Here is a 14416-nt window from a genome sequence, read left to right on the forward strand (position 1 = left end):
AACAACGAGGTCAAAGTTGAAATAATTTGAACTTTGAGTGCAGCGCTCGGCGGCAATTCCGAGTGGTGCGTGACGCCATAAGTAGCGCTCCACCTAGTTGGGCGGCACTGCTCTCCCCATAAGAAAAACAATGGAACGGCCAGTGCAAAGCGGTTTTACTGCGGATCATGTGTAGGCAGCTTTAGAGGTGCTAGTAAGCGGAATTTGTTACCAAAAGGCTGGTCTATATCCTTAACGTTCCACATTGCTCTGGTCCCGCAGGAAATTCTGCCGGATGTATGTATTTTCACTGATTTCCGTTTCCTTCCACTTTCTTGTGTTGGAATTCTAAACTCCGGTGAATTAATGAGGACTAAGTAGTAACTGCTCCTCAGATCTCTGCAGAGTAAATTGAGACAGCTAGCTAGACTACCTGTCCAATCTGAGTTTTCTCTCGCACGACTATTTTGCAGCGGCTACGTGTGGAGCTTAGCACCGCCCATGACGATTGTGATTGTTTTAAAGAAATGCCAATAAACCAGAGCACGTTTTTCTCCCATCTCGGAATGTGTGGAGTAGCCAGACCTTCCTCCGCTCTGCAGCGTGTGGATCGTCTGGCAAAGCGAGACTACCATAAGGCTAGCTGTTTCCCCGTGCCTCCAATCTTTATGCCCAGCTAAGCTAACTGGCTGCTGAATGTAGCCTTATGTTTACCAATCTTCTTATTTAATGTGGGGTACACTCCACACAAAAATAAAGCCGATTTTGGGCCTGATTCCCCCCTCCCGACAATGGTCAGCAAAGCCACGATTATCCGCTAACTGCCTGTCCCCTGAACACACTGTAAAAAAACAGTAGACAGCCCAGGCTCCACAAACGCCAACAAAAACTGGGCCAACCTGCACCACCAAACATAACAAACAGTCTTCCAGCATTCCAGTCAATAATCGACAAGAAGGATTTTAAGGTGGGGGTTGGGGGGAGTAGGGAGGGGCGAGCTAGACTTTGTTTTGTTTGACAATACTTCGAATGTCAACAAGAAGTGACATCACCCAACATCGCTTAGAGCACCTTTAAGGGTGTTTTTACTGATCGCAGTGATTTTAAATCGCAAATATAATATACATATATGTATATTGTTGTGAGTGAGGAACGCCTAGGCATACAGAGCTCATACCGCTTATCAGCGGATCATGAAGGGAGAAAGAGGGTGGGATAAACGGGGAGCTCTAACAGAGCTAATGTCTACAGTGCAAACAGAGCATTAGTCAGCTCCATGGTTAGCTCACACTGTGTGGGGTCTCTTCCATTATCAACATCTATTGTGGGCCAGGCCTAACTCTCTGCAAGAAATTGAATAAGCGTATTTACCAAAAGGACGAAATCTTCCTTTAAAGAGTTATTTTACATGACCATAGTAGGATGTCACTAGTTGTTCTGTCTGTGCGTCCTGCAGGAAGAAAGCAGTGGAGATGGAGCTGGCCAAGTGTAAAATAGACATCATGTCTCTGAACAGCCAGCTCCTGGACGCCATCCAGCAGAAGCTCAACCTGTCGCAGCAGCTGGAGGCTTGGCAGGTGGGTCAAAGGTCACCAGCGATAATATTAGTAAAATCCCAATTGTCCTTTTGTAGCATTTTGAAACAGCTATTTAAAGGTTATTACATAAATAAAGCTGTTCTGTAAATGTAGTTTTTGGATTCTTTTTGTTCATTCAATTTGAGATGAAATTAGGAAGCTGACTATTATATAATGTATATGAATGTAATGTAAATGAAATTGCACTAACTATTAGAACAGTTTGTCCATTTTCCTTCCCTTCCCCGTAACTTGTGATTATTATTTGGACACTTATAGAATCTGTGCACATAAAGTACACTATACTACTCCATTAACTTCAGAGGGTGCATTTCCGTTGCTTGTCTTTAATGGGTGTCCATAAGGAAATATATTACATATCGTCGCTGTCGGTTGAAAACATTGTATGCCCAAAGCTGTCGTTTTTCAGGAAGAAAAAAATAGGCTAATTTTAAAAAAAAAGTAAAAAAAAAAAGATATTTACCTCAGACAAAGTCAGGCAAAATCGCCTGAGAGAGAAAAGGGGAAGACATGCAGTAAATGGCTGCAAGTCGGACTCAAACCATGAGCCACTGCGTTGAGGACTGGGCCTCTGCATATGGGCGCCTGCTCTACCAGGTGAGCTACCCAGGTGCCCTTCTTGTCACTGTTTAAATATTTGTAAAATCCACAGACAGATGTAAAGGGTGACCAATAGCATTGATATATAAAAAAAAAAAATGTAATGACTAAATATGGAGATACAAAGTTTCTGCCCAACAGCGACGATATGTTACCTGAGGACATTGTGTGGGTGGGTGGGTGTGTGTGTGTGTGTGTGTGTGTGTGTGTGTGTGTGTGTGTGTGTGTGTGTGTGTGTGTGTGTGTGTGTGTGTGTGTGTGTGTGCGTGTTCCCTCCCTCCCCTCCCTTATCTGTAACTAGCAGCTCTTTCCTCTCTCTTCTCCCTGCCCACAGTTTGCCTCCTCAGGGCTCTTTACTGTTTGGCTCTTGTGGTTTCTGATCTAGTGGCCTTTCTCAGCTTCCGTACCACCCTTTCTCCCCCTGTGGTACCCCCCCCTCCTGCCGTAGAGGTGAGCCCGAGCCGCGCCATCTCGCCGTTTCACCTTGCACTAACCCAACTATGCCATGCTGAGCCATTCCATGCCAAGGTTACCTGACTCAGGAGAGACGCACATCCCAGCTCCCTTTCTCTCTGAACCCATTCACCACCACAGAGAACCATCCAAACACACCACCCTCTCTCTCTCTCTCTCTCTCTCTCTCTCTCTCTCTCTCTCTCCATACACCTGTATTCCCTAAAGGGAGATTGGTCCATTGGTCAGCTTACCTGTTGAGAGATGAGAACACAGACACCAAAAACACGCCCATATCTCCAATCCATCCTAAACTAGGGTGGTGTTTAGTTATAATAATGCTACTGCTAAGTGATATTAGATGGCATCCAAAAAAAAAAAAAAAAAAAAAAAACATTAAAAAAGTGTGTTTTCATATTCCAAGTACATATTTTTAGTCTCACATCACAATTGTTGCCAACCTGATTTACTGTAGCAGCTTGTCATTGCCCCCTGGTGGCTTTATCTCTCAGGAGCTACTAACAACCATCCATTGAATATCAAAGTATTTTGTCCAACAGGATAAGAAAAAGAAAAAGAAAAAAAAAGATTTCTGCAACACAACATTTTGTGTTTTTTTAGCTGACTTTACTCTAATGCTTGCTAAATTAATCGGCAACCGGTTTTGTGCTCATGTAATTGAATTGGTTGGAGGTTCGATCCCCCGGCTCCTCCTGCCCACATGTCCACACTGAACACTGATGGTCAGGCTAGCACCTTGCATGGTAGCTTGCTGTCATTGGTGTGTGTTTGTGTGTGTGAGTTTAAATGGGTGAATGAGAAGCAAATTGTAAAGTGCTTTGGCACGGTATGAAGTAACGTAATAAATATAGTTCTTAAATATCCATTGTTTAAGTTTTGTGCTTCTTTTTTTGCACATATTCCTAAATAAAGGTTTTTAATCAAATTATCACACTGCAAATCTGAGGCCAGGCAGTTTTAAGTAAACAACAAGTGATCGACCAGGGATGAAAGTTGATTGTGGTGTCGCTAATCAGTACCTAACAGCTAACTTGATCAATGATTCCGATCTCCCTAGAACTTCCTGTACCACCCTACCTGTGTAACACTTCTCTCCTGTCTTTCTCTCATCCACGTCTGTGCCCATGGCTTTAGGATGATATGCACAGAGTGATTGACCAGCAGTTGATGGACAAGTACCAGGACGAGTGGCGCGCTGACCCTACCTCCCTGCCAGGGTCGTCCAGGGCCCATGGCGGTCAGTCCTCCAGAAGAGCTCACCGCATCTCCGACCGGGACAAGAGACTTTTCTCTTTTTTCAAAAAGAACTGAGCCTCATTGGAGCACAGCAGACAGACAGAGACAGACGAGGCCAGGGACAAGGAGGGAGTGACATCACAGTATCGGGGTAACAACACAGCCAAAGACGGGCAGTGGCACACACTGAGGTTTGGATTGGGAGGGGGGGTGGGGCGTTGCGTCATTTTGCACTTTATCTGTCCCATTACTCTTCTATTTGCTGATTAATTGGTGACTGCTGACAATGAGAGACTGACTAAAAATAGGACTTCCCCAGAGGCTTCGGCTTCAGCCCCTCTCACAGAAAGCTATCGGTCTTACAGAACATGAACAGGGTCACAAAGTTTACCTCCAAAGAGGAAGGTTTCCTTGTAGTGCCTACAACCATCTCTACTAGCCCACTGCCAACTCTGTAGAGGGGGGAAACACTATGTTACTGTATGCATCCCAGTTATCAGGCCAAGCAGTCTGGGGAACGACAGGTGGACGTGTGGGACATTGCAGGATTGTAGGAAAAGATGTGGATAGCAGGACAGAGCTGTACATCAGAATATGATGCAGCAGCCAGCCCGCGTGGGATCTCTCAGGTTTATTCATTTGTTCAGGGGATGTTCACAACATGAGGCAACAGAGCTCGATGCATCAGGACCATAGTGTGCTGTATATCTGACAAAACCAATGACAAAAAGAGTGCTTATTTTTCTTATTGACAGCAGCGCAGGTGAGCGTATTGCCCCAGGCCCAAACTTCCAATCAAAGTGAGAAAAAAAAACCTTACATAAATGATTTTGTATTACATTTTCAAGTTTGGGGACTTGCAATAGATATATTAAAGCTGCATTTATCAATATTTTTATAGAAACAATGTGTAGTGTGAAAAGAGCCACTCTTAGTCAACCCCCACCCAGTGAATTATCACCCAACTCTGCAGTTTCCCCTCAGCTCTACGGGGTGTTTCAACCTTTTTTTTAGCTCATTCTTTTGGTTTTACGACCGTTTTGGTTTCCCCCTTTTTTCTTGGCAGCTGGCAGCTGTTTTCAGCAAAAAGCTGTAATAAACCGATTGCACTCTACCTGCTCAGCACCAGACCGCCGACACACACAGTGGGCATCCAGCTGGTGAACATAGTGGAGCATTTAGCAGCTAAAAAGGCAGATAGATTGGATAGAGACCAAAACAGCCACAGTAGAAGAAGAAGAGTAAATACTGGCCTTAGACCGTATTGGGTGGCAAGAAACACGACTCCCAATTATTGCTAAGGTTACACCGTGCCTGCTGGATGTGTGAACAACTGGTGGCTAACATTTGCAAAACAACTTTAAAAAAGGGAGTATATGCATATGTCTTTGCAGCTAGTTCCTTAAGCCTAAAAAATAATCAATTGTTCAAATTCAAAGCAGCAGAAGCAGAGACTTTTAGTCTCTAATATCAAATCCAAAAACACTGGATCCTACATTTACCACAATGCAACCAAATACCCAGTTTTGTAAACAGATGTTCTGTTATAAATTTGTATTTTTGTAGCCTGAGTTGCGATTACATTTTCTCAGACTTAACTAAGCTCTTTCAGAACCACAAGACAATTGAAAAACTGCTTATTGTGGTTATGAGAAATATTCCCATGACTAGTAAACTGACTTTTATGAGTAAAAATCCCCTTTAAAGTTTTTTTCTTCTGTTGCATGACTAAAACAAGCCTTAATGTTCATCTCCAACATCTGAATAAACCTTTGGGTGACTGAAGATAGTGATATTGTATGTCTGGTTGGTATCATTTTTCCACACTTTTAAATGTAAAATATATATAATTCTTTCAAAAAAGAAAAGAAAAAGGCGCTGTCCAACATTGTCCTCGTGATGTCAATCATCTTCCTAGCTGACCAAATTTTCTAAATGTTTACATCAGCTTAAGGGAGGAACTATGTAGAATGCCAATCAACCCACCTCAACAATAACCTGTTGAATTGTCTGTCATTAGAGCAGAATCTCCACTAAACCTCCTCTGCAGCAGTCCACACCGGACCTGCTTTGGTTCAACACTAATAGAAAAGGTCTACCTCCATTCTCATTGCTTCACCACTTCATGGGCACTTTGTTTTCCTAGTTGCCGAGCTTCCGTTTATAGGTGCCATTATCTGTGACACCGTTAGTAATACAGCACGTGTTGACCCGGACATCTGCGATCATGGATGACTTACCGTGTGGCACAGTGATGTCTCATGTCTGTCTGTGTTTGAACTCATGTCTAATAGAGCTGTGCAAACCTATGCAGATGTCTTCTTGTCATCTCAGCTGGTTGTTGGGAAGGATCAACCCAAAGAGTGATTTTTTTTTTTTTTTTATTATAAAAAGTTGAATAGGTTTGGACGAAATCGTTATATTTATAAGAAAAAAATGCATACCTTTTTGAATGAAAATCTTTTTTTAGAGAGAAATATACCTGTACGTTGTTATTTCTAGGCTGTTTGTTTTTTCATGCGTGTCCTAACAGTGAGTGGGTAGTCCACTGGTGAGTTGGACATATCACTCATACGTATGTCTATTTGACTGTTGGGGTGTGACATGTAGTAGAGCTGGCAAGAGATTCATGAGTACTTCTAAGTTTTGCCCAAATTGTTCACCAAAAAGGATGCGTGACAACCAGGAAAATGCCAAGAAGCATCATGAATCTCAATTATTAATCCAAGAGTGCCCCATAAAATGCAACTTCAGCTGACAGTTCTTGGACCACTTCCTGATCAGTCATCCTTTATAAACAAGAGAAAATCTATATCACTCTGGTGTCTGCCTGTTATATATACCATGCTAAAACCAGCAACCAGTTAGCTTAGTTTATAAATCATTAATAAAGAATCAAGAGTCTCACTTTCCAATAAACCAACAGCAAACGTTAGTAAGTCATCTGTAAATATAAATATGAATAAGTCCTTGATTAAGGGTTCTCACAATAGGCTAGACAAAAGTCTGCATTTGTAAATAAATTGTTAAGAAATTAGTTTTGGTCCAAATGCTGTGCAGACCTGTTCCAGGAGGTCAGAGGTCAAACCACTGATTGGACGAGTCTTCCTGAGGCCCGTTCCAGAAAGCAGGTTTAGTGAAAACTCTGATTGTTAACCCTGAGATGAGGGAAACTCTGGGTTTTCCGTTCCAGAAAGAGAGGTAACTTAACCTCGGAGTCAGTTACTATGGTAACTGAGTCTGTGAACCTAACCTGGTCAGGAGCAGGTTTTCTTCAAGAAACCTAGAGTTTCTCTCAAGAGAAACGGAGGAAAAAACTTGAGTTTCTCTCAGAGGAGACTAAGAGAAACGGGGGAAAAAACTTGAGTTTCTCTCAGTCTCATTTCCTCATTCATTCATTCAGTCTGTATCAGGCGCATTTTAATGCAGTTTTGAATAGAAAAACGTATTGATTTATATTAGGCAGATTATAAAACGTTTTTTTCTCATACATGTCATGTCCTTTTGTCGACGATCCCATTGATGAAAAAGCTGTATTAATTCACAGAGAGTTTACGTCGGTATTGAGTCCCGACTAGATGTAGGCCTATTTTCATTTCCACATAACCGATTTGAGAGGTATTTTTTATCACAGTCCATTAGATATGTAGATACCTTATCTGTCCCTTATATCACTAACATCAACCATCGTGGACAGGCTTTAACATCCCAGCAGATTCTTTGTATCGCATTACGTTTTTTGCAAACGGCAGTTTTCTTTACAACAGTGTAGCGGATCATACTGTAATAGTAGGCTAATCCACTGCAGAGCCATCAGAAAAGTGTGACTCGTTCTGAAACGTTTTTTAAACGTTTTTGTAGTGTTCCCTGGACAGTAGAGCCATTAAAAAGAAATACATGATTATACATTATAGTTCTGTTAATGATCATGGTGCTGCAGCCTCAGAATGGGATTAGTACTTTTCCGCCCGCAGGATTGCACCTAAATGAAATTATAGGTGTAATACCATTCCAGTTTTCACCAGTAATGTTATAGGTTACCTGTGATTAAATATGAAATTAATACACTGTGAATGCATAGGCCTACACATTGACTCGAGCAGCAATCTTCTTCCACACCAATAATCTCTCTTTTGCAGCAGCCGCCGCTGTCTTGCTTTTTTAACTAAATACATGTTCAAACTCGCTGTTTGTGCGCATGAGTATTTCCGCCGACCCATTTGTTTGTGGTTGTTACCATGGTGAATCGTAGAATCATGGCTCCATTCATACTGCCTTTAGTGCACGCGCGTAACCCTGAGTGAACATACTCAGAGTTGATTGAACCAACTCAAATCAGCTGTTCTGGAACCGAAAACTCAGAGTTTCCCCATCTCAGGCTAGGCTAAATCAACTCAGACATCAGGGTTAGACTCAGGGTTTGTTAAACCTCCTACCTGGAACGGACCCCTGATGAGTTAAAAAAATTAATAAAAAGATGTTTTATTTAACTGTGAAAAGCCTTATTGATATTTAAAAAAAAGTGTCCTGGCCAAGATAGGCAGCACTAACAACAAGTAACCGGGAAACAGAAAGAAAAGATTACAAAAAATATCCGAATTAAACAGATGTGATGCAATTTCTTTCTAAAATCGACCTAAATGGCACCTTAAAACAATCCAAAAGCTAATTTATCTAAAAATATGAAATAATCAAGACCAATCCAAAACAATGCAGTAATGAGACTATGAAATACCTCAAAATATTGGCAGCCAGAAGAGAGAGCGTCCAGTTTCTACAGCAATGATTTGAATTAATAAAAGCGACAGAAAATGTTGCAATTTTAGATCTGACTTTAGAATAGGGCTGGGCAATATGGCTAAAATCTTCTTTCCCCATATAAGTCATTTCATATCTCGATAACGATATATATATATATATATATATATATATATATATATATATATATATATAAAACAATATAGCATGTTTTCTGGTATGTCAACATATAAAAAGTCCATATGAAATAACCACATGGTAAAGCCTACTTTGTATCCTCCTGTGTGAATTAAATACTTGACAAATGAAAAGTACGTATTGCGGAGTATTTTCTCATTTTATGAAAAACGTTCTTGCAAAATGAACATAACATGCAAGGATCAAAACGTAAATCGTCCAAATGACATAAAAAAAATTTTTTACATTGCGATTGAAAAATTAGAAAAAAATACATACGATATATCATATTTTTATATTGTTTGACGAGATATATCATCATATCGCCGAGCCATACTTCAGAAGCTTCCAGGCATTAGTGAATCTTTTTTATTATTATTAACTCTGTCTAAAGGGTGCCTTATTAGAAAGTTCTTTGACTGCTCCTGTCTGAAGAGAAAGTGTGAGAGTGGTTGGATTCAAACACTGATCCTTCACATCCATGTTTTCCATTGTCTGATTGACAGGTGAGGGGAAGATACTGCGGCCTGCAGCAAGCTTGGATTAAACACCAGTCTCTCCTGCCGTAATCAGACGTAACCAGACTGTAATTTGTCTCACTTCATGTCAATTTTTTTTGTCAGAAAAACAACACATTGTAACATATTTGGTTCTGTCCACATTATGTCCTGATTACCGTTTGTTTCTTGTTTGACTGTTTGTCTTGTTGAAGACTGTCACTCCGACACTGTAGACTGTACTGATTCATTTTTTTAATTGAAAGCATTTTCTCAAATGCTGCCTGCTGCGTGTCGGTGTGGTAAACATCCTGATGCTGCCGCTGATGCTGATGTGGGTCGAGTGTGTATTGCAGTGACAGACGGACACGCCATCGAGTGTGTTTTCTGTTGCTCGTCTCGACTTGGTCGGATGTTGTTTTGGAATTTAGTGCTTTCGGTGGGCTCATTGTGCTCCGTGTGAGTGCTTCCATTCACCACTGACTAACGGCACTGTTTTCAGAATGCTTCAAACTATTCAAACTATTTATCATGCAATTTTCTTAGCATTTTGGGGGATTTTTTTGTACAAATAAATACTTTACAATCTTCCTGTCTCTCCTGACTTGGCTTTGAAATACAGATGCTTCCCTTCTGTGGTTCTCACAGTCAGTGGAATGTGGTAAATAAGCTAATGATGCTTCTAACTTTCCCGCTGAAATACGAGAACACCATCATCTGCAAAGAATAAAACAATAGCAGTTTTATAATACCTAATTGCACACAAGCAAACTGAATGAGCAGTCGTAAGAAGCTCAGACCAATAGTATCACAACATGAGCAAACCTGTCACAATGTCTTCTTGTCATCTCAGCTGGTCGTTATAATGCATTAACACAAAGAAGGATTTTTATAAAAAGTCAAATAGGTTTGAATGAAATCAATATTTATAAAAATGCATACCTTTCAATGATGATCTTTTAGTAGCCATGCTAGTGGTGTGGCTTCATTAATGTTAATTTCAGTTGCTGCACCACTTTTGGTCCCGACTGAAATAGCTCAACAGTTATCAGATGGATTGGCATGGAATCTGGTGCAGATATCCATGGAGCCCTATGATTTTTCCTCTAGTGCCACCAGGTGAAGGTTTTACGGAAAAAGAAAAAGAGTCAGAATTTGGAGATTAAAGTCAGAATTCAGATTCTTTTTTTTTGCTCTAAAAAACGACTCACAATTCTGAGAAAAAGTCAGAATTCTGACTTTAAATTCAGAACTCTAACACTCTTCCGTAGAAGGTTAGCCCTGTACTGGGTGGAGTGGGACTAATGCTGCGTTCCAGACACCCGTAAAAGCCCGTAAAAAGTCACGACTCACGAGTTGGTAGGTGTTCCGGGCAAAGTCACAACAAACCATTCTAGCTAGCGTTAGCTAGCGGCTACCTACCGTTGACGTTAGCTAGCGCTAGTTGATACTACCGATTTCTAGTCGGTGACATATTTTGGGCTTCATAAACATAACCTGTAGTAGTACACAATTGTATGTGTATTGTTTTGATTACAATGTGCGGAATTACTTTACGTTGCCTATTTATGTCTATTTCTCACCGTTAATCACCGGCGTCTGTACTGCATCTAAAGAGGTCGACATTGTTGTTTATGTGTGTGTGACGTCAAAAACTGTAAGTAGTAGTAAGTTAGGGGTTTGACTGCCGTTGCAGGTAACTTTCACAGGTAGAAGGTTGAGAAAACACGAGTTACGGGTTGCCTGGAACACAGCATTAATGTAGCTAAGATGTTCATGGTTCCCAGGTGATGAATCCTACTGATTTTATTGATTCCATACTTTTCCTCTAGCGCCACCTTGATATTTGTGTCTTTGAGTGAAATGTCTCAACAACTACTGGATGAATTGCCATGAAACTTGTACTTAGTGCTAATTAGCAGTTGTTAGCATGCTAACATGTTAAACTCAAGTGAACGTGGTAAATATGACCTGCTTAAATCTGCATGGTATCATTGTCATGAGAGTGTTAGCATACTGATGTTAGCATTTAGCTCAAAGTTCTTGCCACAGCTGCTAGCATGGCTGTAGAGCTTAGTCTTTCTTATATTCATTTCCCAGGGAATGGCTGCAAGTAGTGGCAATAAATGCAGTGGTCTCTGAAGCTAGCAAACAGAGCCGGGTGTCCTACCTCAGTATTTTGTGAGTACGGTCCAAAATGTGTCTGTTGCATCGAGCTTATGGGTCAAATATTGCATCAGTCTTATTCTCATCCAAATCAGGGAACGTTTCTGTCTTTACACCTGTTTTCTAAAGACAGAAATGTAGACATACGTATACCAAAAGAAGCCACGCACAATTACAAGTACTGGATTAACCTTAGACCAGGGGTCTTCAACGTTTTTCAAGCCAAGGACCCCTTGATGTCTGAGTCTGCCTGATGAGTTAAAGAGCTAAAAAGATGTTTTATTTGACCGGGAAAAACCTTATTGATATTAAACATCTCTTTCTAAGGAGTGTCCTGGCCAAGATAGGCAGCACTAACAACAAGTAACTAGGAAACAGAAAGATAGCACAAAGAATTAAACAGATGTAATGCAATTTCTTTCTAAAATCAACCTAAATGGCACCTTAAAACAACCCAAATGCTAATTTAACTAAAAACATAAAATAATCAAGACCAATCCAAAATAATCCAAGGTCTTATCAACTTTAGATTCCCTATACAACCCCCTTGGTTCCCCAGCATGTTTATATTTAATTTTTTTAAAGGTCTTATTTTAGTAACAAACATTTTCAAATGATACTCCGCAGTTACTGACAATGTAAAAACCTGCCAGCCTGCCTTTCCATCCACCAACAAAGCAGGTGGGAAGTTAGCAGTGACGTGTGGAAAACAGTTAATGCAGGGTTTCTGCAGGTTTCACCAAGTCAAATTGAAGACTTTTTTTAAGACCTTTATGAATGACATTTAAGACCTATATCACGACAATAAAGTACAACGAAATGAGTGACAAAAGTAAATAAATATATTCAAACTGAATGAAAGCAACACGGAGTAATAATATTCTGTTCATATACAGCAAATTATATTTGGACTATAGTGAAAGAGAACTACAACACCATGGAATCATTTTTTTTTTTTAAGTATTTCAATAAGCATTACGTAGGACGTAGGAGCATTTTAAGACCGGTTTAAAATTATGTAAGACCTAGAACACAACACTTCAGCGAATTTAAGACTTTTTAAGGCCTAAAATTTAGATTTCGAAATGTTTGACTTTTTAAGACCCTGCGGAAACCCTGTTTTAAGTGGTAAAATGAAAAGGGATGACAATGGAAGGCAAAAACAGACCGATTTAATTAGTTTCTTTTTCAAACGTCCTGCTGCTAAGGGTGAAAACCGGAATTCCTCTCCTGAAACATGACTCCGATTGATTCCCCGTGTAACACTGAGACAGACAGTAGCAAGTAGCAAGAGGCTTCAAAAGACCAGTTCACACTTCCTCACATACAATTTTATTCACAGAAAAGCAAAAAAAAAAAAAAAAAAAAAAACACAGGTTTAAAATGAAGTTAGGACCAAGTCTCAAAATCACTGACACATGAGATCAGTCATTATGTGTCAAATATTTATTCCTTTAAAACGTTTTATTACTGATTAAATTCATGTAGGGAAAAATGAATAGTACATCTCTTTTTCTCCAGTGTACAGCAAACCACAGCTGACGAGTGTATTTCAACCATAGCACACGGGGCATGTTAACACATGCACAGTTTGGTGTGCCAATTATGTGTGTAATGTTATATACTGAATATAAACACACAAATATATTTATATATACATACACGTAATGAATAGAAATCATAATGTGTGAGATTTGACACCATATCTAGGCCCTGGAGGTGTATCAGGATCCCTAACTGGCTGCCCGGAGTCTGCCCAGAGTCCAAAAACTAAATGTTTCCAACAGAAGCTCAGCCAACATCTATAGCTCTTTCCATTTATTACTCTCCCAATTCAAAAATAAAGAACAAAAATACGTCAGTTATAGACATTGTACGATGCTTCGGGCCTCTTGACAAACCCTGGTGGGGCACGTGGAGAGGGAGAGGAGCTCAGGCCCCCGAACACACTGGGATCCAGCGCTGCAGTTCATCCCTCGTTTTGTTCTATCATCATCAGTCCCACTGTCTGCCACACTCTCATTGTGAATGCCAAAAAAAAAAAAAAAAAATGAAGAAAAAAAAAAAACACTGTGCGGTAACACTTTAATTGAACAGGTAGAGAGGGGTTGTGTGTGAAAAAAAAAAAACATGACTACTGTTTCAAAGTCTGATGTCAACTGTTGAAAATATTCTGCAAGCTGAGAAAATACAGTAAATCTTTTGACAGTCTAAATGCAAGTCAGGCATTACCTTTTACATACCCCTTCAAACAAAGTGTTACATGCAAGGGCAAAAAAGAAAAAAAGAAAATACACTGCTATGGATTGGAGATCACTGCGACGACTACGAGAAGCCAGTTTCCAGAGTAAGAGCCCCCGTTGTGCCCCTCGAAGGACCGAATGCAGGAGGTGAGTCCGGAGCTGTGGGTGCTGCTGATATGTGGGTGGTTTGGGGGGTGGGGGGGCGGCCAGTGGCTGCAGAAGTACAGAGGGAAATAAGGAGAACGAGGGGAGGGCAGCCCCCCCCAAGCACTTCCTGAGGGTTCCCCTCATGCCCCGATTCCCCCTGCCTCATGGCCAACCAGGGGCCACTATGGCACCAGGTCAAACGAGAGGCGCCACTGAGCTCCTAATATGTTTTATTTTTTCTCTAGAATATTGGCAAGTATCATTGTTTTTATTTTTTATTTTTTTTGTTTAAAATATTGAGGAAAAGATTTAAAAAGCAAAGTCTGAAAGAAGTAGTAAGACTGAATCGTCAACGGTGCTTTCAGAGGCCGGACGTCCCAGAGCTCCAGGTGCTCTGCCGCACTTTAAAAAAAAAAAAAAAAAAAAAGAATGTTGGCTCAGCACTATTGGAGGTTAGAGGGGAGAGGGTGGGAAAGCTTGGCAAAATATAGACAAAGAAAAATAACAAAAAAATAAAATAAAGCACGAGAAGTCACCAGTT

General features: G+C 40.5%; 1 protein-coding gene across 1 annotated transcript in view; it reads left to right on the top strand.

The window, feature by feature from the left end:
- The window catches only part of bicdl1 (BICD family like cargo adaptor 1), a 30954-nt gene extending 21045 nt beyond the window's left edge, over nt 1-9909 (top strand). The window contains exons 9-11 of the mRNA XM_028577653.1: nt 1436-1556; nt 3786-4078; nt 9329-9909. Of these exons, the coding sequence (XP_028433454.1) occupies nt 1436-1556; nt 3786-3962 (298 nt within the window). The 3' untranslated portion in view covers nt 3963-4078; nt 9329-9909. The remainder of the gene's footprint in view (nt 1-1435; nt 1557-3785; nt 4079-9328) is intronic.
- Nucleotides 9910-14416: the final 4507 nt, after the last annotated feature.

The sequence above is a fragment of the Perca flavescens genome, chromosome 5 (genome assembly GCF_004354835.1).
Source record: "Perca flavescens isolate YP-PL-M2 chromosome 5, PFLA_1.0, whole genome shotgun sequence".
Lineage (NCBI taxonomy): Eukaryota > Metazoa > Chordata > Actinopteri > Perciformes > Percidae > Perca > Perca flavescens.